Source organism: Perna viridis, chromosome 5 (assembly GCF_037379345.1).
Source record: "Perna viridis isolate PV_CMFRI_1.1 ecotype Kerala chromosome 5, ASM3737934v1, whole genome shotgun sequence".
In the NCBI taxonomy this organism is placed as follows: Eukaryota; Metazoa; Mollusca; class Bivalvia; order Mytilida; family Mytilidae; genus Perna; species Perna viridis.
The window spans coordinates 10867103-10894000 of NC_142449.1; the positions used below are offsets into that span (position 1 = coordinate 10867103).

The 26898-nt window shown below is 32.7% G+C and overlaps 2 protein-coding genes across 10 annotated transcripts in view; one reads left to right on the forward strand and one right to left on the reverse strand.

Moving 5' to 3' along the window:
• LOC148616005 (uncharacterized) overlaps positions 1-12881 on the forward strand; it is a 20926-nt gene extending 8045 nt beyond the window's left edge. For 5 of the 7 annotated variants that reach the window (XM_088582611.1, XM_088582610.1, XM_088582608.1 and 2 more), the window contains 6 exons: positions 317-1246; positions 1639-1776; positions 2602-2923; positions 6269-6450; positions 6887-7012; positions 8051-12881. In XM_088582611.1, the coding sequence (XP_088438737.1) occupies positions 317-1246; positions 1639-1776; positions 2602-2923; positions 6269-6450; positions 6887-7012; positions 8051-10059 (3707 nt within the window). In that variant the 3' untranslated portion in view covers positions 10060-12881. The remainder of the gene's footprint in view (positions 1-316; positions 1247-1638; positions 1777-2601; positions 2924-6268; positions 6451-6886; positions 7013-8050) is intronic. The other 2 variants (XM_088582614.1, XM_088582615.1) reach the window with 2 other exon arrangements.
• LOC148616006 (proprotein convertase subtilisin/kexin type 7-like) overlaps positions 12303-26898 on the reverse strand; it is a 24030-nt gene continuing 9434 nt past the window's right edge. For all 3 annotated transcript variants that reach the window (XM_088582616.1, XM_088582617.1, XM_088582618.1), the window contains exons 8-17: positions 25889-26027; positions 25306-25403; positions 21937-22104; positions 21198-21305; positions 20224-20329; positions 18571-18727; positions 17236-17330; positions 16541-16634; positions 16036-16150; positions 12303-14837 (exon numbers count right to left, since the gene is read on the reverse strand). In XM_088582616.1, the coding sequence (XP_088438742.1) occupies positions 14175-14837; positions 16036-16150; positions 16541-16634; positions 17236-17330; positions 18571-18727; positions 20224-20329; positions 21198-21305; positions 21937-22104; positions 25306-25403; positions 25889-26027 (1743 nt within the window). In that variant the 3' untranslated portion in view covers positions 12303-14174. The remainder of the gene's footprint in view (positions 14838-16035; positions 16151-16540; positions 16635-17235; positions 17331-18570; positions 18728-20223; positions 20330-21197; positions 21306-21936; positions 22105-25305; positions 25404-25888; positions 26028-26898) is intronic.

Below are 26898 nucleotides of genomic sequence, written 5' to 3' on the forward strand. Positions count from 1 at the left end.
ACGCTTAACCTACTGGTACTCCTTGTCCGTGCTCCCAGTTTTTAGTGGAGTCCAAGTTGCTCATTTACCATAAGGACGCTTAACCTACTGGTACTCCTTGTCCGTGCTCCCAGTTTTTAGTGGAGTCCAAGTTGCTCATTTACTTTTGTTTATTTGTACGTATTATTTTGGTTATTTTTGTTGTCTTTTGTTGTGTGTGTGTTTTCCATGTCTGGTCGTTGTTCCTGAATTACATTCTTTTAATTTCTACTAGAACCTTGGTTCCTTTGATTACTCCTTAGCAACTAAATGAAAAAATACTGCAAAATTCATTTAGGTAACACGGATGACAAGAAAAAGAAGGGCCTTGGAACTAACTTTAGTAAAAAGATAGATTCACAATCTACATTTCTGACTGACATTTGGAAACCCAAGGTCAAAGTAAAGGGCAGATCTATACAGGAATCATGTAGTACAAGCGAGTATGAAGTAGACAACATTAAATCATTAAACAGCCCTTTTTCAAAAAGTGGTGATGAAACTAAAGATGAATTCGATAATGGTTTTAATGTCAATGATGAGATAGACTACCCCGAAGATGAAGACACTTCGCCAGATCAACATAACAGAAAGTTTTACAGAAATATTGATTGGACTTCTTTCATGGTTGGAATATTTGCTCCTGTAGTCTCATTATTCGAAGATGTAAATGGAGAAAGGTCTAATGAAAAGCAAGATTATCCTGATTTGATGAACGGAGAGAAAAAGTATCATCGTCCTCCGCTTAAACCTCGAAGAATGCATAAATCTGCAATTGTCATTCATTCAGATCAGTTTAGTATTTCATTTCAGAGGTCCTTTACCACTGATGATATATTAACAGAAACGCGCGAAAGGCCGAATAATCCCTCCGTTAAAATGCTAGATGTTGGAACAGAAGATGAAATCGAAAATAAGAAAACGGACGCAAATATTGCGACAGAAACGGGTAAACCAGATGACATCAATGGACTACAAGGAAAGAGAGATTCTTCAGAGGACGAGGAGAATGAATTAAGCACAAAACATTTTGAAATGGGGTATACTTTTAAGATGGATACTATGTTTGAACAAAATGATAATTTTGATAATACATTTAGCAGTACGTTATATAGTGATGGGGAAAATTCCTCTGTAAACCATTCAAAGAATAATGGAGATTCCATGGGCAGAAATGAAATATTTGATTTTAGCGAGATCCCTGATGATATGGTGGCTGATTTCAAAGGTCTGTATTAAATACTTGTAAAAACCATTGTTATAGAAAGAAGTTGTTTTCGTTGCTTATTCTTGTGACAAATATCTTTACTCGATTTTTGTGCGTTAAGTATGATACGAAGAACTTGAAAATACAGATTCAACTTTCAACAATATAATATAATTTGAACAGCCCTATATGGTTCTAGTATTATCTCTAACAGATAAAAAATAACATAAGACTGACATAATTGCTGCTTTGAAATAAATAGTTCGTGACCCCTGGAGTCATGTGGTCCGAACATGGCTTGACAGATTAATCCATATATATATAATTTGGATCGAAGCGCACTGGAGATGAACAGTTTTCTAGCCTTTAAAAAAGTTTAACGGCGTTTATTTTATCATGTTTACATTTCAAAGATGAAGAATTTCAAGATGAATTTTATCCAGAAGAAGAATTGCTTGGTTCTGTTGGCTACAATGGATTTCCATGTACATGTGCCTCCGAGGGGACAAAGGAGGGAGAAACACAGGGCCATATCTGTTGTCCCCGACACGGTCAGTAAACCTATAGTTCATTGATTGACTGATGTTTATGGAAAGCCAAAGTGGGCAAAAATCAATGTTTTGTAATATTAGAAAATGAATTTTTAATATTAGAAATTCATTTTGTAATATTAAAAATTTCATTTTCTAATATTAAAAATTCCTGATTTAGTAATATTATAAAATATCACACATTTTGTAATATTACAAATTGAATTTGTAATATTAGAAAATGAATTTGTAATATTAGAAAATCACTTTGCAATACTGCAAAATCAGTCACATTTTTTAATATTACAAAATGATTTTCAAATATTAAAAAAATCGTAATTGAATACGATAATATTAAAAATTAGTTTTAATTCAATGGAATTTTTAATATTAAAAAATGATTTTTTAATAAAAAAAAAAGTATTTTGTGATATAAGAAATCTAATTTGTAATATTAGAAAATGAATTTGTAATATTAGAAGATGAATTTGTAATATTAAAAAATCATTTTTTAATATTAGAAAATGCTCATTTTTGTCCACATTGGCTTGCCATAGATGTTCTAAATACTATTATTGTCACATGGTTTCGTAGTACTGATCAGAGTCAAAGTAATGTTAGATATGTCATCCATAGAAAGTTTGAATTTTGACCTGTATATTTTTTTTCTAGGTTTGTTGCTCTAAAGTGCAAAATTTCTCTCATATCTCTCTCTCCGTTTAAGTATCATTCCATGGTCAACACTGTAATTTCTGTTTTTTCCCTATTAATTTCCAGAAATGAAGGCTTTTTGAAGTCTTATTTGAACACTGTTTTGTTTATTAAATGTATTTATTTTACGTTAAGTCCGTAGTAGGATGACACAATTTAGCAAGAGTCAACAGATGTTACAAGACTTGTCAAGGACGGAAGGTTTAGAAATACATGATGTAGTACCAGATGGTAACTGTATGTTTCGGGCAATTGTTGACCAGCTCAGAATGAACGGAGAACTACAATGGTCATGTAATCAGATCCGACAAAGGGCTGTCAGTTTCCTGCGGGATAATCCATTGGAGAAGGATGGGACGCACTTCGAGGTGTTCTTGACTCAAGATGGAGAGACTTGGGAAGGTTATCTAAACAGAATGTCAAAAGATGGAGAATGGGGTGACCAGATGATACTTAGGTAATACATCAAAGGATAGGAAATGGGGTGACCAGGTAATACTAAGGTAATATGTCAACGGATGGGGGTTAGGACTGATTGCTTTCGAATGTTATCGATTACGTCTTGATTATATGGGGTAAAAATGTAATCGATTACTCATAATTTCAGGTGATACTGATACTAAGGTAATGTTTAACAGATGGGAAATTTGATGACCAGGTGATACTAAGGTAATATGTCAACGGATGGAGAATGGAGTGACCAGGTGATGATTAGGTATTGGTCAGGGTTAGGGTTGATTGCTTCAGATGTTATCGATTACATCATGATTACATGGGATAAAATATTATCGATTACATCATGATTACTCACAATTTCAAATGTAATCGATAATGTATGATTACTTTTGTCAAAGTAATTATGATTAATTCATGGTTTCATATGATTACTTCAGATATTTCCACACATGAATGAAAGAAAATAAATTTACTTCCTTGGCAGGGGTAATGTAATGGCATATTTAAGCAAAATAATTGATATAATCTTAAAGCAGAAGAAATAATTTGTTTATTATATTCATAATTTCAAAGCTGTGATAAACACGACTTTTTAAAAATGCATATTAACAGTTTCATTGAAAATTATTTTTCTCTTATTAGTAGACCGAGTGTATTTCACTCTAATTAGTAGACTAAGTGTCTGTTTAAGTGAGGTGACAAAATTTGACATACTCTTGTATATCCTTAACGAAAGTTAATTACAGACAATAGTATCAACTAATATATTTGTGTTGTAATTGTGTTCATTAATTTACTCTTTCTTGAGATTATTTCAATTCTTTATTGCATTAAACGAATACAGTTCATCGGTATAAACAATACAAACAATAATGCAATTATACAGCAGTAAGATACGATTTGAAATATAAATCATAAACCATGATACGTCTGAAATTATTGAGTTACAATATATTTCTAATATGGAATTCCTTATATAGATATTTCCCAAGTTACAAAGATCTTTTGTGTTCTCAACAGAAAGTAACTGGACAAGTTTAACTGCTGATGGCCTTGACAAATAAATCATGCGGATCGAACCACAAAAAAATTGCAAAGACAAAATGCTGTATAGTCCCCAATTGTTACACAATTTTTATGCCAACATTATGTCATAGAAAATTTTGCAAATAAATTATCAAAAAACTAATTGAAAAATCTTTTTCAATCTCTATTTGCTGTGGTAACAAGAGGAAGGGGAATAGAATCTAATTGGAGTGGTACACCTCTATTATCTATTCAATAAAGTGTATAATAGTCAATCTCAGTTTTTATTTGCTGAAATCAATTAAAATGTTAAATATGATAAATAATATAAAAAGGAAAAATACTGATCTTAATTATATATTTTTTTTACAGAATTTAATTTGGTTATGTAATAAAATGTAATAAAAAAATAATCACGATTACCCCACTTTTTTACCCAGTAATCGATGACATATGGTTACATGTAATCATAACTTACAATGATTATTGATTTCATGTAATATCTAATGAAAATGTAATCGATTACAGCTGATTATGATTACCCCATCCCTGGTATTGGTCAGGTAATGGGGAATGTGGTAACCAGATGATACTAAAGTATTATTAAACGGCATTGGAGTGTGGTGACTAGATGATACAAAGGTTATGTCTAAGGATGGGGATTGGTATGACCAGGTGATATCAATGTATTAGAGAACAGTGAAAGTGGTGACTGGATGACGCTAAGGTATTGGTCCAAGTATGAAAAATGTGGTAACTTTATGATACTAAGGTAATATGTCAACGGATGGGGAGTTGTATGACCTGGCCTGGGTTTCATAAAAAAATCTTAAGTTGAGAATTTCCTCGAGTCCGGGCTTTTTCCTCAAATCTTCAATTTCAAGTGATCTGGTTGGTCAAAATTTGAATTGAGGAAGGATTTGAGGAAAATCTCAGTTTGAGATGTTTTATGAAACCTGTCCCTGGTGATACTAATGTAATATTTAACGGGTTGGAAATGAGGTAACTAGACGATACTACGGTTACCTGTTTAAGGATGAGGATTGGTATGACCAGGTGATGTTAAGGTATTGGTCAGAGAATGGGGAATGTGGTGACCACATGATACTGAGGTTAAGTCGGAGAATGTGGCGTGGTGTGATCATATAATACTGAGGTATTGTTCAGAGAATTGGGGAATATGGTGACCAGATGATACTAAGGTATAGGTCAGAGAATGTAAAATGGGGTGACTAGGTCCTACTAAGGTATAGGCCAGAGAATGGGGAATGGAGTGACCAATGATATTAGATACTTGGACAAAGAATGGAGAACGGATTAAATAAACGAAGGATTAAATAAAACAACAATTAAAACGACTTGCATATAAACACAACAACAACTAACATGCACTAAAACAGAACAACGAAAAACGTATAAAAACACGACGAAAAACATGTATGCAAACACAACAACGAAAAAGACATGCATAGAAATACAACTACGTAATATAACATGCATACCAACGCAACAAATTTGTAACTTTTAAATATTGATGACCCTGTTTTCTATTGTTCCCTTCACAACACGTTTCCTGAATGTTTTTTTTTTCAGGAACTTTTCAAGTCTTCAAAATGACGAAGTTTTTTCTTACATTATTTGTTTAATCATTCTATGTTTCATTTGATTCCGGGTCAATGAGTAAGAAGGACATGAACCTTACAAACTAAAAAGAGTCAATAAAAAATAGTGCGACAAAACTGAATGCTTTTAACAAACGAAAACATGAAACAACAAAGTAAACAAAATAAAAGAAATATGTTGTATTGGAAATTCTACATTTTCTTTCCTCAGTTGTAATGGCTGATCCAATAGGCAGCTTATCATAAACTTTTCGTCTATATTACCACTGGCTCAATGACATTTGATGGGTAAGGATTATGTGGATCGGATACGAAAAGACAGGGTTTTTCTTCCTACAAAAAAACATCTGAGATTGATAATCTGTTACTATAATTCGTCAGTACTACACTATTGTAGAGGTCTGAAATCTGTAGAGGTCTATAATCTGTCAGTACTACACTGTTGTAGAAGTCTGAAATCCGTCAGTATTACACTATTGAAGAGGTCTGAAATCCGTCAGTTCTACACTATTGTAGACGTCTGTAATCCGTCAGTAATATACTATTGTAGAGGTCTAAAATCCGTCAGTAATACACTATTGTAGAGATCTGTAATCCGTTAATATTACACTATACTGTAGAGATGATCTGTAATCCGTCAGTATTACTATATATTGTAGAGATGATCTGTAATCCGTCAGTATTACACTTTATTGTAGAGGTCTGACAGAGGTAACCAGGAAGGAGATATGTATCATTAGTACGATTGGAGAACTCCACAACCAAACGTCTATTGCTCCAATCAAAACTGAGAAGGATGGCAAGATTTATCTGGGTCACGTGAACGACCAACACTATTACAGTCTTAGACCAAAGGGATGGCAAAGTCGTTGGTACAAAGGTACACAATTCTTAATTCTTGGTGATGGATTTGGCTTCCCTTTTCGATACTTTCGTTTTGAATACGTCTTGTGTACAATTAATTTTTGAATTTAGATCTTCATTTGTATTTGGTTCAAAGGTTAATACTCAAAATCACAGGTGCACAAACACAACAATACTGAAAAATACCTTGTGAAACTGAAGGTGAATGAATTTACATTTTCCGAACAAATTTTCAAAAATTATATACTGAATGGAGCCCAGAAAATTTTTTTATAACAATACTGATAAATTAAGTTTTAATTTATATTAAACATGATACGACTGTATTATATTTAAACAATGCTATAATTACACTGCCAATTTCGACCAAAAATACCATTAGGTTTTATTGGAAACATGAAATAGTAATAACTACACCTGACTATTCGAATAACTTTCAAGAATCGTTTCAGAAGCAAGAAAGAAAAGGTTAGCACTAGATAGCACCGAGGACGAATTGCTTAATGCAAGAGGGTTGGAGATCGAATCCAGGGCGGCAGCTGGTGTCAGTTTTCCCTACAAGGAAAGTCAACTTACAAGTAGGCATTTAAGAATACCTTTAAATTATAAAAGTGGTTTAAATTCTTCGCTCAAAGCGCACGTACTGTGTTAATAAGTTAGATCTTCAGTCTACGACAAGCCCTCAGTGGTATCAATTCAGTGTGGATCCTAAAAAATAAAAAAATCTTATGGAAACACTCAATGCTAGATCATTGTCGGAATATAATAGAATTATAGAGTTATGATTTTTCAACTCTTTCCTGATATTCTCCTTCCTCAGTTGAAATCCCGATCCAAGGGCATTATACATTAGTGTTAATCTAAAAAAATGGAACATCTACACATAAATACGTACTACTTTGTAGAGATTCTAAATCATCTCCTGAATATACCGGCGAAGATGCTGTCAAAATTATGGATATTTTTTTATCAACAACATATTGGTCCACCGCTGTGGACGTGTTTTTTCAGTAGACGGTCGGCATTTTAATGGGAACAAATTGTGCTCCCCTACCCACTGACCGATTCCATTACTGTTATAAGGCTGGTTAAAAAAAAAACACCATTTACATCTTTTGATCTTAGTTTCCGCTATATAGATATGTATTTGAGATAAAAAGTACAGACACTGTGAAGTCTGTCTCAATTTTTGATCGATGGAAAAGGAAAACTCGTTAACACACAATACGACAAACGCGATGTCTTCTCATTCCGTATTGTCAACTTTCTTTTCGTCTGTGTACAATTTGATTATAAATGCTTGGAAGATGTTATCTGTAAGAGGATGAATTTATAAGTAAGAGAGGCATTTTCACTATATCATTTATCATAAATTAGTTGATGTCCTAGGTCTTAGAAGACGGGACTGTGAACTAAGTTGTCTCACATTTTAAATTAAGTTTTTGTACCACGTGGTCGGACTAAAATCAGACGCTCAGTGCTTTAAAGGATCAAAACCAATAAACATTTATAGAAAATAAGATAAAGTATATAGTATTTTCGTTAACCTTTAGAGAAATTAGATCACTAACTAAAACATTCAACAAATTCAGCGTGGTTCTGTCTATTTTTTACAGACTGTAGTACTGAATACATCGATAAATACAGTAATGTTCCTGTGTTTCATTTGACCTTCATTATGAAGAATGTCCTCAAATCAGCATCTCTTTACACACCAAACCGGTTCTGGACAGAGACTTCACCAATGCCAAAGGATTTCAAAGATTCCTATACATTGGTTGGCAGTGCAGAGGAAGACCTCGCTGTGAATATTTACCAAGGAATTTATCCAACTTTGAATAGATCAAAACAATCATCAAACAATGCTGTTAAGACAAGTATGATGCCGAATATGTATATAATAGCAGACAGCACAAATGTCTTTTTCCCCAATGATAGATATGAGCTAAACAAAGACGTAGTAATTATACACGCTTCAAATGAACATCAAGGGTATGTTAACCTTGAAATTCAGGGAGACATGTTGGAGTATAAGGTAAATGTTGGAGGAAAATATTTTTTGGATTCTGCTCATTACTCGCATTTGTGTCGCAAACCATCTATTGCTGCTAAACCGCAGAGCAAAGCATTTATATTGCCCTTTAAAAAGACAAATAAGATGGTGTTCTGCTACAGATGTCCTCGGTGGCCTGACGAAGCTTTAAATTGGTTTAAACGTGCTAGACCAAGCGGTTGGCCAAATTCCGTCACAATCAGAGATATAAAAGAAGTCCCATGTGTATTATCTCCTGTTAGTCATCCAGAGAGTACACATCCAAACATTGAGTGGATGTTGGACTTTTCCCTTGCTGAAAAGTTTCTTCTCAAGAATAAAATCACAGAACAACAGCGATTTTGTTTCCATGCATTTAAACTTTTGATTGATTTTTATACAGGGAGAAATTTCGATCTATCTACATTCATATTAAAGACATTGTTTTTATATTCATTGGAATTTATCACTCTCGAACAGTGGAACAGTTGTCCGTCAGCCTGTCTTTTGTACTTGCTGGAAAACTTGCACGAGTGTCTAAAAGTCAAAACAATCCCTCATTATTTTATACCAGAAAACAACATTATATCACATATCAGTGGAGAAGCTTTATATTTTTTGATCGAGCGAGTTAGTGTAATCAGAGAATTTCCTATTATGTCCATAGTCATAATGGCTGAAAGTCACGGTCTGATGAGTACTGCTGTTACAGATCACGTGATTGAAGATCTGAATCACTGGTCCAACAGTAGGAACAGTATAGATTCCATACTGACAACGTTCGTCCCGGCCTACAGCAAACAAACAGCTTCTTCCTTGGCTACTCAACAATTCCGTGATGCCTCCGATGCAGCTGTGACCGGATTTGAAATGTTACAAGAATACAACAGGAGTTGTAATGACATAACAAATCCATATCTAGATTACACTCTCTACAGATTTATCGATGAAGCAACCGGAAGTATGTATCTATATCAGACATGGTGGTTGTGCTTCTTTGTCGACCTCTTCCACAAAAAAGATACATTAGCTTCATTTGCAAATAAACCATTCAAAAGGGTTAAATATTTATTTAAAGAGTGTCCAGGTGGACCGCTTGATAACGTCACTGTGCCCAATTTCGTTCTGAAAACTTACTCACGCCAAACTGAGATATTTGAAGAAGTTGAAAATATTGAGTTTTTAATTACTATGTGTTCCTTCTTGTCAAAGGAAAAGCAGTATGTAGTGGCTGCTCATTATATACGAGCAATTGTTAAACAATTAAATTCGGTACTTAATGATCGAGACGCTCTTGTGGTTGAAATTGAACGGACTCGAGGTGGACCTGTAAGGAATATAGACTATGTTCTTCAGACGTATGTAACTTCTATCTCCCTTTTCACATATAATCTACTGTACAGTTTGTATCAATGCTACAAGGGACTTGGACACCCAGAATATTTTCAAGAGTATGTGGAACAATTTGAGTCACTTTGTCACACTATCTCGACACCAGATTCGTATTATTACTTAGCTCAAATTTGGAAAGTATTAGGAAATACATGCAAGATGAGGGAAGCATTGGAAAAACAGAAGAGCGCTGGATACTGAAGCAGTATTTAAAGTACTACCAGAAATTATGGTATCATGGACTATAATGTACCTTTATGTTCAGTCATTATTTCAGTAAGTCTTGTTGGGTTACCGACAAAAAAATTCTGACAAAATTAAGTTATTACCTTGTACTGTTCTGTTAACTTCTACTCACGAACTTAGTACTTCCTACATCTCGGACGTCATCTATCAGTTGGAGTGACACTCCATACAGTTATTCAGTATAATGTGTCGATTTGCAGGACGCATAAAGACTTTTCTTTAGAGTAAAAATTTTAAAGGTTCTCAAAGAAAGAAATAGGAGACAAAAAATAATCTTTCGCAAGTACCAAAATAATATAATGTTTTCAGCAGCTGCCAAATGGTTTATCTACATTTAGTAATGGGGAATCATTTAATCATATTTTTCCAGTGTAGATGTCCTATACACATATATTTTACAAACTTTAGAAAGATAGGGTCTCAACTAGCTGAGATGACAACAAAAACATGTTAACCTCGTTTTTTTTAATTCAATAAATAATATAAAAGCACCAAAAAGCATGAATTTAAAAACAATATAACAATATCAAATTGCATAGAATGGTATATATATAACCAGTTTTAACACACTGTCTTCAATATTTCTCTTTTCAAAAATGCAAACAGTGATTGTTATATCATCAATTGAAACTTGTGTAACATCAATATGACAAAATATATAAGAAAATTCTTATGACTAAAAAAAAAAATTAAAAATGACACAACAAAAAAGAAATCACTTTTTAACCTAGAAGAGGTTTTACTTACTCCTTTATTAAAATGTGAACAATGTATAGTTGCTACTGATTTTATCTACCATACCATTAAAACTATCTAAACCATAAATTATCTATTCCCTCTGAAAGTACCAACCACTAAATCCCTGACAAATCTACAAGTCCCAACAAATGAACAGCATAATTTCTTTATATTAAACAACTAATCAAATCTTTACGACTTGGCCTCTACTAAACAAATACTTCCTACAGTGCCTTAAAAGGCAAAAAGTAATATTGTTAAAAGTTGTGTAAAAAAGTCTTTTGCTCTTAGTTTTTGGCAGATAACTATTCTCATCTGAGGCAATTAAGTTTTAAAAAGGAAAAACCAGCATACAAGGCATTATAATTTCATAATGTGTGGATAATTTTTCTCTCTCAATTTCTAAAAACTCTCTGTAAATATATTTGTGTTGTTCTGACCTTTGCCCTTTCTCAGTTTTTCAGTGAGTTCCAAAATCAAAAAGTGTGGTGCACTCAATACATGTAGTAAGGAATCAATATGGTAACATTGGTCAAAACAATTTGTGCTTTGTACATGTAAGTGGTCGCCTAATCAGAAGTTCATTTTTAGCAAACACCATGCAATATTCAAGAGTTTGTTTGAATATAACATTGAAAAAATACAATTTCCATTGGAGTACAGCAGAACCTGGTGGTTATTTATTTTTTTTTCAGGTTTGGAAATTGTTGCGATTTATACTGGCCACGTTTTCTCTGAAAAACATTCTTTTATACATATATAATTTCTAAAATACTGGCTATATTCTGAGACACCCTGAGTTAAGATTTTGTGCTATTTACCTGGACAAATTTGTTCTATTTAATTTGCTGGAATTATGGTGGGAAAATTTCCCCTCACTTTTTCCCTATATAAGCTGACAAAACGTATCTATGTGACTGTCACAGGTGCTTCAGGATAAATTCAAATCACTACCAGATCGTTTTTTGATGTAAAGAATATATGTGAGGCAAGATGAACAAATTGAGAGAAAAATTATGTGCAACTGTCTGATTCTTACACAGAATTGTACTTATGTAAATCATAATAAAGGTTTCTTGGGCTGAAGGCTATGGAGGTGTCAAATTCAAGCAAAAATGGAATCAAATTTTGTGGTCTGATTCACCCACGAAAATTGGCACCCCACAAACAATAGTACTTTCACAGTAAATCAATTTCCAAATATCTTGCCTGACTTAATAGGTTTAGCCTTTGCACAAACCATTTTATTTTAGTGGGGATAGGGTGGTGTGAAGAGACTTTTTATTGACTTCAAAAATTTGCATGCAAGTAATTTTTTTCAGTAGCATCCAGAGTGTGAAAATCTATTGTTTTGTCATGGTGGAAAAATGAATCATATTTTTTTTGTCAATGATTGAGTAAAAAATTTTTCCAGAAATTTGGAATGAATTTATTTTAAATAAATGAAATAAAATAAAATGGTCAGCGTCATCAAGGTTTCTTTATATTTAGCATAATTTGTAATATTTTGCAATGACAATTTTCTCATTTTATACATTGAATTAGTAAGATATACAATGTTACAGTTCACAATGTTGAAATAAAGATCACATTATGGTGCATATAAAAAACAAGAAAAAACAAAAAAGACAAAAATGAAGGCTGTCATATAAAGATGCATGTGTATTAAGTAGTACCCCATCTAAGAACCATACAAAATGTGATACATGGTTGGAAAGCCTACATATTGTTATTTTTTATATTTTGCTTAAAATTTTTATAATGAGCAGAAAATAACATGTAGATTTTCATAGAATCCTTGTTCATAAGATACATGTTATAAAGTTCACTGAAGTTAATCACCTTATCAGCTGTTAAAGAAATTACAATTGACAGATCACGTCTGCATCAACTTTCTTAGACAGAACTTATTATCATAATGATCACGATGTACAAACATTAAAGTTAAGGTTAAAAGTAAAGTTCTCACACCATGTAAACAGTCTATAGTCTGACCATCAAACAATGTACTTGTCAATAAATTAGTTTAGTAATAGAAACTTAATTTTTTCGTGTATATATCTAGCAAATATATCACAATATATATAATGTGTAGAATTCAAAATCAAAGGCAATAACTCTGTAAATAACAGTAAAATACAGAAGAAACCATTGAATTTTAAATGTGAATTATCTCCTAACAGCAGACAGATTGGAATGAATGATTTAACATTTCATCTTATACACCTTACACACTAAGTAACAAAAATAAAAATGTGTAGTCTTTTTTGGGATGTATCACATATTTACAGAATTGGCATGACTCTTACAAAGACTGATACTTAAGTATATCAAACAATAAGTATCCTAAAGGGAGACAAGGGACATTGCAACTTGTGGAATAATAAATATCTCTACCAACAAGGATCACAAACTTCAATCAAAATATGACTAGAAAATAAATATGTAGCAGGTTGTTTTAATTAGTACAATGTTTGACATTTTTTGGATCAATACAGCAAAGTATCTAGCGTTTAGAACTTCCCCTTTTGTAGATAAATTTTGTTATTTTCAAGCAAAATTTATGCAAAATAACAATGAGCAAATAATAGCCTGGAACCCCTCTATTCATTGGTATATTAACCACCATTGAGAAATGACCAAAGGGATATAAAAAATACAATTAAATTATACAATCTCCAAAATATGTAAAACATTATATCCCCAAAAAATTCCTGCTATATAGTACCTGTGATCAACACAAAGATAAAAGCTAAAACCCACAACAATATACAGATCAAGTATAAAACTCCAAATCTTAAACAAGTTTTTAACACAATTGTACACATGTATAATGGTGAAAATGGAGTTACCAGTAGTTAACAACAAAACTTGAACTCTGTTAAGAGTTATATATGTACTTTATAGAAATCACAACCCCAGTCCATTGTTTCGGTCATTTAAACTTTTGTTCACTGAGGTAAGAGGGAAATCCCTCAATTTCAAAAGTTTTATTAAACCAGAACTAGGGAAATCCTACCAAGGCTATGAGTGAAGTTATAACAGAAATTTGCATAGTTGTAAATTTCTCAAACAAATATGATAACGAAGACAATAAAAATATATGAGAGTTTCTCTAAAGGGAATGATACCTGTCAATTATATAACATTATTTCATGTGACACAGATTGCCAATTCTCCATCAGAATACCATTTTATGGCAAAAATATTTGGACCATGATTAAAATTTACATGAAGTCCCATGACTATCAGAAGTAATTTCTTCAGTTAGCATAAAGCCTTACAATGACTGAGAATTCTCCCAATGCCCTGACATGGCATAATAAACCTATTCATGTAGATTTAGATGAGATTAAATGAACCTGTTCTTCATTGGAGTGTATAGTAGATTGCCTATTAAATATCACATCGTCAACATCACTCGATTCATCAATACTGTGTATAATGGTTCCTGATTGCAGTCCCTGTTTAGCAGGCACTATGGTCAGTTGACTATTGTCTATGGCACTGTTAGAATTACTAGTGTATTGCTTATCAGTCTTTTGGATTTCATGAATATTATGTTCTATAATATCACCTCTAGTACTATTGTAAGGTCTAGATAAAGAATCTAGTTCCATGTTAGACTGTCCACCTTGATGTGAACATGAATATCCATCAGTATGTACTACCTGGGGTGGCAGTGCTACACGTAAGCCAAAAGGCTGGTCACTCTCAGAGCTGTTTTCTTCACTGCCGCTTGGACTTCTACCAGTGAAATCCTGCATGGGTATCTCTTCCCAGGACTCATTGTTTCCTGATGTGTCAGCTGCTGAGGATGATAACAGACCTGTGGTCTCTGAAGGATCATTGGATGTACCTGACAATTGCTGTGCTCTTGCATGAACTTTTCTCATCCTAGAAACCAGTTTCTTCTCTTCATTGTAACAGAGAATGTATTCCAATGTTTGGTAAATACCCAATACAACACAGAAGGCACTGGCTAAAGTTAAAATCTAAAGAAGAGTAAAATAAAAAGACAAACTCTGAAGTATGTTGGTACAAAAATGTCCCCAGCTCATTATGGCAATTTTGATATTTTTAGTACTGTTATACACCAGTAAATATTAGTGAATTATCATATTTTGCCTTTGAAATAATTCTGTGCACCTGGTCCATGCTCCCAGTTTTTAGTGGAGTCAGAGTTGCTCATTTATTTTTGTTACTCCGTATGTATTATTTCAGTTACTTTACTTTCTTCGTTGTGTATGTCTGTTTCCCATGTCTGGTCTTTGTCCCTGGATTACATTCTTTTGATTAGCGCTATAACCTTGGTTCCCTTGATTACTCTTTTGCATCAACTGACTGTTTTTCAAAAATTTCACACAACTTTTAAAAAGAATATCGTGAACAAATGCATAGAAAATTTGTTTTTTACAAAAAAAATATATAAAAAAAATGCCTGCTTACTTTTTGTGGCAGTTTTAAAGTCCTTATATTTTAGATGTTTTTTGACACTTAAAACTAAAATATTTTTTTTCATTATGTTTATACCATAGCTATAGATTTTTTTGACAAAATATTAAAGAATGTAAGTTGCTTTCATGGATCTCCATAAAGTAAGGATTTGAAAAATATGTACTTTTTACTGAAAAATTTGTTAAATTTGTGTGTTTGAGTGTCTCAATATAGCTTTATTTCCACAAATTGTCATGAAAATATCTGAAGTAACCAATCTATAGAGAGGAACTTTATTCTTTAGTGATGTTAAGTTTGTTTGATATCACTGATGATATGGAATATCAATCAGCTAATCACAGAATTAAAAAGTTTCCAATAACAATGGGTCATTGGAGGAAATAGGTCATTGGAGGAAATAGGTCATTGGAGGAAACTATATAATTAATAGAACACTTAATTGGAAAGTGTAAATAATCAAAATGTAGTAAGTAGTGTTCTTGGCAAGTTACACCCATGCATGGAACAAGAACAAATTGAGGATCCCAAACATCGGGTTGAACCCCTGATTTCTTTAACTGTATACATATTATGTATAAAACTGTAAAAGAATTTTTTAAGGATATTTATCAAACAAATTTGAAATGCAAATTGTGTTCTTCATTATAAGCTCAAATTTCTAAATCAAGCTACATTATACTACTTACTTCCTCAATTAAATTCAAAATGGTGCCCAAAATCTCCCATGAATATTACCTTCAAAGTTTTTTCATTCATAGCAGTGTCCGGTTTAGCAGTATTAGGAGGCACCCAACAGGGAGGATTATAACTACTGTTGAGGTATTCACCACTCATGGCTTCTTCTACTAACCTAAAATAAATATTTACTTGTGTTAATCAAGTTCAATGGCTAGCTGGATCAACATTTTATACTGATCTCTGAAATTATCATGTTACTGCAGTAAAGGTGTGATGGGAAATGATTTGTAGATAGTACACTGTGTATTATATTGCAGCAAACTTTCACAATGCAGGGATAGCTTCTTAATCTTCAGAAGGACCCCTTATTTGGTTAAAATTGGTCTAGGGATTTTCATGTCGTTGAGCAAAATGTAAAAAGGTTATGGATGGATGCAAAGTGATAGCATAAGCTCAATGGGACCTTTGGTCCAGTTGAGGTAATAGATATAGGAAGGGTAGACATATTTTTAAAATTACTTTAACAGTTATTAGTAATAAGATTGTTTTTGGACATTCATACCTCCTTCTTTCTAAAAACATTCCTGGGGACATTGCTGTACCAAATAATCTCAGTTTCCACTTCTTCAAATATCCATTGGTAAAAACTTTAGAACCTGTGACAGAAAAAAAAAACAAAACTTTAAATATTTCCATCAATGAAGAAGCCTTCAAAGTACATAACATCCTATATAACAATCTGTATGAAGCAACTGACTGGGGATTATTGAAAAAATTTTGAATGTCAAATAAATCAGAGGTTCACAGAAGGAGTAGGCTGTTTAACAAAACTAAGGTATTAAGTCCAGGCATACTGCCAGATTGAGGTAGGCTGTATGACATATCCCATGTACTCAGTTCAGGCTGCCAGAGGGAGTAGGCTGTATGAAAGAAACCCAGACACTCAGTACGGGCTGCCAGAGAGAGTAGATTGTATGACAAAACCTGGGTTACTCAGTCGAAGTTCACAGTGTGAGTAGGCTAATTTTACAATTACAGTGAAACTTCTCCCAACCAGACCCTCAAAAAACCTGTCTTTCCTTCAAACCGGCTGTTTTCAAAAGTTTCAGCCAATATATACCTTAAAACATGTGTTTTATCTTTAATAGACCAGCCACCCCCTAAAACCATATATTGGTTATTCTATAATAAAGAAATTTAATTTACATTCTAATTCTAGACCAGGAAGAACAAGGCTATGAACAAACAGAACTTTACCTTTATCTGTAATTTCTATCCTCCATTGACCAATAGGACTTTCTCCCCAACATCTCACTGTATTGAAAGTCCAATCCACCAGTCCCGCTGATGACCTGTACAATACCAGTATAACCATTTTATGAATTACATACATTTTCATAGTTAATATTCCAGAGATTTGATATACATACAATCGAACCTCGTTAAGTCGAAGTTATCCGAGGTCAAAGATAAACCGTAAATACTATTAGTTTGGTCCATGATTGTTTCTGTATTTACATCATTTGTTATGCTTGTACATGTACTTCACTTTACACTGTACTTCGTAATGTCATGCTTTTCACATTTGTAGATATTTTTTTTGTATGTTGTATATCATTTTTGAAATACTGAATGGCACCGAGTGTTTTAGTGAAATTTCCTTTTTATTTTTTCTATACCAAAAACGTCATAGTTCATAACATGCTGGTTTGTTTGATTCACAATCAGGAGTATCGTCAAACTATGTGCTCTACAATATTACAATAAAATTTCAGATTCACTAGTGAAACGAATGTAGTCGTTGAAATACCCTTACGATTGTCTGTCTGATGTTTCATTAAATAGTCAGATACCATTACAATTCATCTGTATTTTTTAATTTTTTTTTTTAAATTTCAAAATATCAGATATCACTGTTAGTGTAAATTCCAACGTGTTATTAATACAATTCATTTCTTTTAACAACACGCGCAATTTTAAATTAATTAAATAAACCAATCAAACCATAAAGAGTGTCAACAAATTAATTTTAAAAGTCCCGCTAATTGTTGTTAAAACACACTTTGATCATGGTTTGTAATAAAGAAATCAGTTTTTTGACTAATTAGTTGACTTCGAAATAACAGGGTTAATTAACATCAAAGACCTATTGAGGGGACTGATTGATTACCTTGAGTTATCCGAAGTTTCGATTCATCCAAGTTTGAGTCATCCGAGGTAAAATTGTATTGGAGTAAGGGAAGGTTTGCTGGAACTTTGTAATTAGTTTGAGTTATCCGAGATTTCGACTAATCAGAGTTCGACACATCAAGGCAGTAAATTATCACATCTTTTTTTTTTTTATCAAACCCTTTAACTTATGTTTAGGCCATGTTGAGAAATTTCAGTGTTTGTCTTGTGAGGTTGTAGAAATTTGATAGTCAACTGTTTGCCTAGTTAGATTATGTTTCTTTAATACATTGAATATCATCTTCATCAGCTAAAACATTTTAATTCCCATGACATTCCTCTTTTCATGACATCACAGGGTATTTTATCTATAGCACAAACAACAACTACCAGTCAACCTTTGTCAATGACAACTTTGTTTACCTATCATATATTCTGTAGGCTCCCATTATAGATCTGGTTCCACTTGGACAAACAAGAGCAATTTGAATGTCACCTCTTCTTGGATGTGTCAAGGTTACAGCCAACTGAGAATTCTCCAAGGTGAAAAGGTCATAACCTTCTATCTCTTCTTTTGTCACTGTAATAAAATGTCGGAAGATCGTATAAGTATACAGGTAATAATATAATATCCCATGTTACAATATATACATAGAATAATTAATTGGGAAGGGTGAATAACCAAAATAAGATTATGAGTGCCAAAGAATCCTAGATTTAACAAGTGTGAGTTAAATCTGAATGTGTTTTTGGCATGAGTAATTATATTTTGGTTATTCACAATAACCAGTTAATTATCCCATCTATTTTATAGATTATCTTCCTTATTCACTGCTATATTAATGTTAATGGTGGATTGATGTACATGATGCAACGTTTTGGCGGGAGAAAGTCCAAGAGTGAAATTACCAAATTTATTTCACACTGTGAAATATAAAATTTTTTTTACACAAGAAACATTAATTAAATCACAGCTACCTGTATAATACCCTTTTTTCATCTTATTGAGTAAAATCAATTTAAGTGAAAAATACAGTAATTGTAGTATTGATTTACACAGGCTAAAAGGAATGTTCCTTCAAACACCACTCAAGTTAACAAAAAAAAAAGAATTTTAAGGTTCTGCTAAAGTCAATATCTAGGACATTCCTACGTGAAACGTTTTCATTCATAGTTTTAATAATACATTAAATTTAACACTGAAACATTGCTAAATGCATCTTTGTATGTATATGACAAACAAGCACAAGTCAAACTTGGGAACACATGTTTTATAACTTCTTTATAACATTAACAACAAAAATGTAAACAACATACTTTAAAATAAATCTACAGCTGTCAAAAACAAGATTTGAAGTCTGAAATTCATATAGTTTTGTTCTGTAGAACATTAAAATGTTATAATGCAGTGCAAGCTAGCATTAATTTTCTTGAAAATAATGCCATTTCTTTAAATTGAGATGAATTGAGATATTTGATACCATGATACAGCTAAATACCAACACCAATAAACATAAAATATTAAAGTTTTCATTCAGATCTAGCAATTTGTCACAAATAATTACTAGCTTACACTGCATTATTCATTTAGGAACAGAACTATATGAATTTCAGACTTCAAATCTTGTTTTTGACAGCTGTAGATTTATTTTAAAGTATGTTGTTTACATTTTTGTTGTTAATGTTATAAAGAAGTTATAAAACATGTGTTCCTAAGTTTGACTTGTGCTTGTTTGTCATATACATACAAAGATGCATTTAGCAATGTTTCAGTGTTAAATTTAATGTATTATTAAAACTATAAATGAAAACATTTCATTAAGGAATGTCCTAGATATTGACTTTAGCTGAACCTTAACATCAAATTTTTACTCTTTCATGTGTCATATTTTCAATTCTTGGTTTGAAAAAGAATGTCTTGTATTGATATAATGTTTATACAAAGTAAACTGGTTTGTTCAAAGAGAACCAACCAATCAGAAAGCATTTAACAATTCAAATTGAATTATTTCACAATTTTCACATTTGTTATAATTTCAAGTTATGTTCTTCAATTATTTATCCTGTAATTAATACCTGTATATTTAATGATGAGTGGTTTACCAACACCTTTAAGTATTTTGATATTAATATCACCAGTGGAATGTAGATATGAGGTTAACCAAGGCACTGCCTCCCATACCTGTGGAATTTATGTGAAATATTATGGCAGATACAGCGATAGATGTTATAACTTAGATGTTCATACTGTGAAGTCATTTGATGCCTTTTCTCTAAACCAGAAACTGAATCCAAATATCAAGACATTGATTATGTTAAAAAGATGCATTACAGAATTATATAAATGGCTGGTATTTCATATCTACTGATTGTATTATTGGTAATTAAGGAGAAATACTTGTCAACAATGAAACCAATTCAAGAAAAAAAGAAATAATCATTATCATATAGTACAGTTTTGTTTTCACTCATCAAAACATTTTTCACTATCCTGACAAAGACGCATCTTATTTCATTCACATATGCCTACATTGGGTGTATGTTAGACAGTAGGACTCCTAGATAATCAGCTTCCACATCACTCAGGAATCCAATTAGATGGAAATTTTCAAGGCAGTTTAATTTCTCTACTTTAATGGTAAGATCCTATTACAGCAAGAAATATGTTGTGTGAGAATTTCTTTAAAAATCTTGGGAATGCTCATGAATTTAACACTACATAAAATAGACTGAATAGAAAAATAAACTTGAAAAACTAGAACTGCTCACTTGTTGATACCCCCAGTCTCCTCCTTATAAACCATAAAGTCAATCAGATGGAACAATAAAATATGAGATGCACAATGGCATTAAGTGATAAAGAATGTGTGAAAGTTTTGACAAATTCCATTCAGCAGTTTAAGAGGAGATGTGGATTAGAACTGGGGACAGATGGATGGACAAACACCATGATCAATGTATGCCTGATACTTTTAAAAAAATGACACAAAAAACAATTGTTTTTCGGTACCTCATTTTGTTTAAAACAGCTTATGTCAATTATTTCTTACCCTAGCAGCATTTACCAGTCTCCATGCCTTCATCAAACCAAAGCCATGTTTATGACTGTGATATAAACCTGCCTTGTTTTTCTGCCAGTGAGCAACATCAATGTCTACCTTTAATCAATGATTTAAACCAAGTATGAAGCCATACCTGAACAACACTAATCATTTGGCTTTCATTTTTTTATCATGTCAAATATAAAATTTTTTCATCATGTGAATACAAAAAGCTTAGCTTTGTTTTATGAATTTACTAATCTGAGAAATATAAGTAACTAAGAATTAAATCAGTATGGTAAATAACCAAGTGCCTTAACCACAATGTAATCTTCAAATCTATAGACAAATTATGGATAAAGGCAAGAAAGGAATGCTAAATATAACTCAGCATCTCAGGAGTACAATGCTTCAAGTTTCTGTAACAAATATCAATCTGATTTGAAGAAAAAATGAATCTGGTCACAGGTTAAAAATCACACTATAAGAGTAATTTTAGGCAGAATATCCAATTTGCATGCAGGTACTAAATACAATTTAGTGTGAAATTGCCTGCAAAGTGCCCGCCATTCTAGCATACCAGTTGTAAATTCTGAGCAAGAGTATGATATTGAAACAAATATATTGGAAAGTGATCATGAAACAACAATCATTGATGATAAGAATGGACACATAAAATATGGCTATTGCTTAACCAGATCCTACAACCCATACACCATTATTCAGCATTAAAGTAATTTTTTCTCACCTTTTGAGCAGTCATTATGATGATATACTGCACATCTCTCCATGTCAAACAGGGTCGAGCTTCTAACATCAAAGCAATCATACCTGCAGCTAAAGGTGCAGCTGCACTTGTACCTGTATGTTGGTTTGTACACCCTGTAGCACCATGTTTTGTCCAGTCAGTTGTTACCTGAAACATTAATACACAGGTAATAAACAGGTATAAACAGAAACAGGACCTAAAACTTCATTTATAACAAGTATAGGACTTGAGTGGAGTAGTAATATTTAAATGAAGTTTTACTTCTTAATTATTATAGTTGGCATTTTAAGTCAGAGTACCTGATAGATTGCTTGGAGTGTAATGTTTATTGTCTGATATTTTATGCTTTTTCAGGAAGAAAATGGATAAACAATCAAACTAACTGATTTAAACCAACTAGACCATTCAGATGGATTTGTAATGAACTAGCTAGTAGCAACAGCCAATCTAGTCATCTCACTCAGACATATTACTGGAATACTTTGTCAACCACTCAACCGGTATTTCTTCTATGACACATGGTGGAGAAAAGAAGTGACCACTGATTTCAGTCTTTGCTCAGGAATTTAACCCAGAAACCACTCTCAAGACAGACATACTACAAAGAGACTAATGGGTGGTCTTGGGCTGACATCTTCATCCCGATGGAGATGTTGTATTCTTGACATATACGGCATACCATTTCTCTTTATAACATAGATTATTTTAATCTAATTTTTTTTTGTGCTAAAGGAAGGAAATAATAACCACAAAAATATGTTCCCGATTTTGGTTTTGATCTAAATGTGAAAAAAAAAATGCAAACAACTGACATGAACGACTGATATGTATCTTAATAAATCAAAGTAAAACAAGGTAAATGTAATGATTTTTTATAACAAGATATCGGAGACAACAACCCCATCGGGATGAAAAATGTCAACACCACCCATTGGTCTAAATAAACAAACCCTTACACCACAGAGTGGACTGCAGCTGGCTCCAAAACAACATAATACACAGGTACAGCTAAATAATTGCCCCTATATACTCCAGCAACAAAGGCCAGAAATTCATGACAAAAATGTGGCAGGATAAAAAGTACTCTAGCATGATCACAACCCTACCATTTTAAATCTTGCCACTGTGGAAAAAATGTTATACAATTAAACAAACCTAAAAATCAGTTAAAAAAGGTCTGAGTCCTATGTTAAAACAGAAATAAAGAAACTGATTATACATTACACAAATGTACAGACAAAGGACTACTAGCAGTAAACTAACATACCAGCTCCAGACCAGTTTAAACCTATAAAAAGTTATGTCCACCCAAACAATACCCTTCACCCTATTGAACCCTGTATATTTGAGGGCTGATGAGGACATACAATTCATACAGGACACTTTTATAATGGTGGGTAGACTACATACTTTTGACACACAATTTGCTACCATTTCTAAAATATCCAACTCCAAACAGAACTATTTTTTGTTGACAACACAATAACAGAACATGAATAATTCCTGACAATATGCACATCTCCATATAATAATCTAACACACCATTGAGTTTCCTAACAATCCTTAAGGAGGAGTTGTGGACAACAAATCAAACCAGCGCTGAAAAATGCACAAGTTCCAAATGTCATCATTTCTACAATTTTTGTTCAAACATAAATTCCTGACAATATGCACATTCCAATATGGTAATTTAATACCTAAATAAGTTTCATAACAATCCTACATATTGTTGAGGAAGTGTTGCTGACGACACATGAGACCAAATTTTGCAGAAATTTGCTGAATTTCAACAGCTTTTAATTTGACAAGTTTTGACCAAACATTAATTCCAGATAATATGCACAACTCCATATGGTAATCTAACACCGTATTATGTTTCATAACAATCCTACAAGTTGTTGACGAGTTGTAGACAACCCATCAGACCATGTTTTTTTTTTAAATGCCTTAGTTCCAACAGCCATCATTTCTACAATTTTTGTCCAAACATAAATTCCTGACAATGTGGTTATATTGCATCTCACAAAGTTTCATAACAATGTTCCAAGTTGCTTAGAAAATAGCTTTAATTGACAGACAAACAGACAGGGTGAAACCTATATATGGTGTACCCCCAAACTTTGTTTGCAGGTGAGGTATAACAAGCAACTCATAGCCATATGTCCCATGCAAACCTGAGGCTCCCAAGAGCCTGAATTGCTCACCTGGTTAAAGTTTGTCTTTCAAGGGCAATAAATTTAACAAGGAGTTGTCCAACAATTTTGACTCAAGAAGATTTTGGTAGGACTATTCAAAGGATCATTTCAACAATAGAAAGTTTCTTTCTTTCCATTATAGTTTTCAAGATCTTGGCTGAAAACTGTAAAAATTCATCTTTCAAGGGCAATAACTCTTACAAGGAGTCACCTGACAACTTTGATCCCTGAAGACTTTTGAAGGCCTTATAATAAGGGTCATTTCAGCTATAGAGATAATTTTGCTAAACCTAACTGTTCTGGAGACGTGTGAAATACTACTGTCTGACCCATTTGTTCTATTTTTAGTAATGGCGGCCATGTTTTTCCAGGGATCAAAATTCATACCAAGTTTGGTTCCAATTCGTCAAGTAGTGTCAGAGGAAAAGATTTTGAAAGAATAACATTAAAAATAGCAAAAAAATGTCTGAAAAGGGCAATTATTTCAAAATGGTTTAACAGATTAAAATGAAAATTTGACCACAGATAGATCTCATTGTGTTAAACAATTTTACCCAGTCAGAATTTGGCTAAACCTAACAGTTTTGGAGATACATGCAAAAAACTACTGTCTGACCCCTATGTTCTAATTTTAGTAACGGTCGCCATGTTTTTCGACGGATCAAAAATCTCCAAATCAGTTCTATGCATGATACCCCAAGGCACAATCATACCAAGTTTGGTATCAATTGGTCAAGTAGTGTCAGAGGAGAAGGTTTTTGAAAAATTGTTAACGACGACAGACACCAAGTGATGGCAATAGCTCACATGGCCTTTGGCCAGGTGAGCTAAAAATGTTAAAGTGCTGAAGTCCCATCACTCCGTATTGTAAAATTTGTCAAATCAAAACAGCAGCACAATAAGACCAACTACAAATGCTGACTAACAATTCTACAAAATTTGAACAAAATCTGCCAAGTGGTTTCCAAGAAGTTGCGTCCACAAGCGTTACAGGTATTTCTATGTTCCCTTCTGTATAGTGACTGGGGACAAAATGTACAGAATTTGACTTGCAATTAATGTCATGGTTTTTATCAGCAGGGTAAAGAGTTTATAGAGACAGATATAATTGTAATAAATTGGCATAGTGTGATATTATATGACCTAAACCTACAATAGATCTGGTTACTGTTCCACTGCTGAAGGTAACAGCTAACATGGAGGCACATTCTTCAGCATAAAATGGCATTTTCCCTGTCTCATCTACTGCTCCTAAAATAATGACATATTACCAATTAAAATAATAACTGATTCTAGACACAATGGTGCTGCACATGTATCGTTAATTCAATTATGCAATCAACTAATCAGTTACAGGTAAATCACAGGCACAGGTAGCTAATATTGATGCACACCTGTCAATTAATTAGAAGACAGGTCGAGAGGATGTTTAGACACTAATAAAACCGTGCAGAAAACATTTTTTTATGTCGGACATTGGAAAATGGTTGCCAGTCATTTGCAAAATTTGTCAGTCAATGAGCAGCATTTTTTACCTTTTCCAGATCCTTGACTATGAGTTAATAATAGAAATAAAGGAAAAGAGTTAGGAAAAATATTACCAAGAATTATGAATAATTGAATATATCAGGTAGAATGAAACAAATGTAACAAATACATACACGTATTAATAATACTCATATGGGATAATAAAAAAACAAAATACACGATTAATTATAGAAACCAATGAGATCTACCTATAGTTACTGTGTAAATAGAGTTGGCATATCCATCATAGTTGCAGTTGTCATGGAAACGACCTCCATTGCCACTAGCAACAACATATATACTGCCATATCCACTTCGACCAAAATCTATGCCATATCTGATTGCTTTCTTTGAACAAAATAAAAATACATTAAAAAGCAACTAGAGGCTCTAGATAGCCTGAATCGCTCACCTTGCGAACTTGAAATCATGTGGTTATATCACTTTATCATTAATAAAGAGCTGCGCTTAAAGCGCACAATACCCCGTTGCCCTTTTATTTTGTCCTTATGCTTTTAATGAATTTATATGATCAACGAGAAATACTTTGAGCCCTGTTAAATACCCTCCCCCTCCAAAAAAAAGTAAATAAAAAATGCACAAAAAATTTTGCACTATCAAGTTTAACTAAGTTTGTTGTCTTGATTTTTCACCCATACATTTCTATCTTGTTTAAAACATACTTTTCTAACAAGGTTACCAAGTACCTTTTATATTTTTTAGTTGATCATCATAACAAATGGTCTGTTTTAAACGTTTTTTCAACAAATAAAATTTCCTTGGCCGTGTCCGGCTTTTTTTAAAAGAATAAACTTCATAACACAGAAATGTAAAATTTGACATTTATACAAATCGTAAGGGAGCTTACTTCAATAGATATGAACTATTCACCAAAGTTTCATAAAATTAGTGAAAGTGTTTCTGAGTTTTGAATAATTGGCAAAAACTTGAAAATCCCCCCTTTTTCAAGTAAAAAAAATTCATAACACAGAAACGAAAATCTGAAATTTATAAAAATCAAAAGGGAACTTATGTCAATAGATATGAACAATTCACCAAACTTTCATAAATGTTGGTGAAAGTGTTTTTGGGTTTTGAATAATTGGCAAAAACTTGAAAATCCCCTATTTTTCAAGTAAAAAAAATTCATAACACAGAAACGAAAATCTGAAATTTATAAAAATCAAAAGGGAACTTATGTCAATAGATATGAACAATT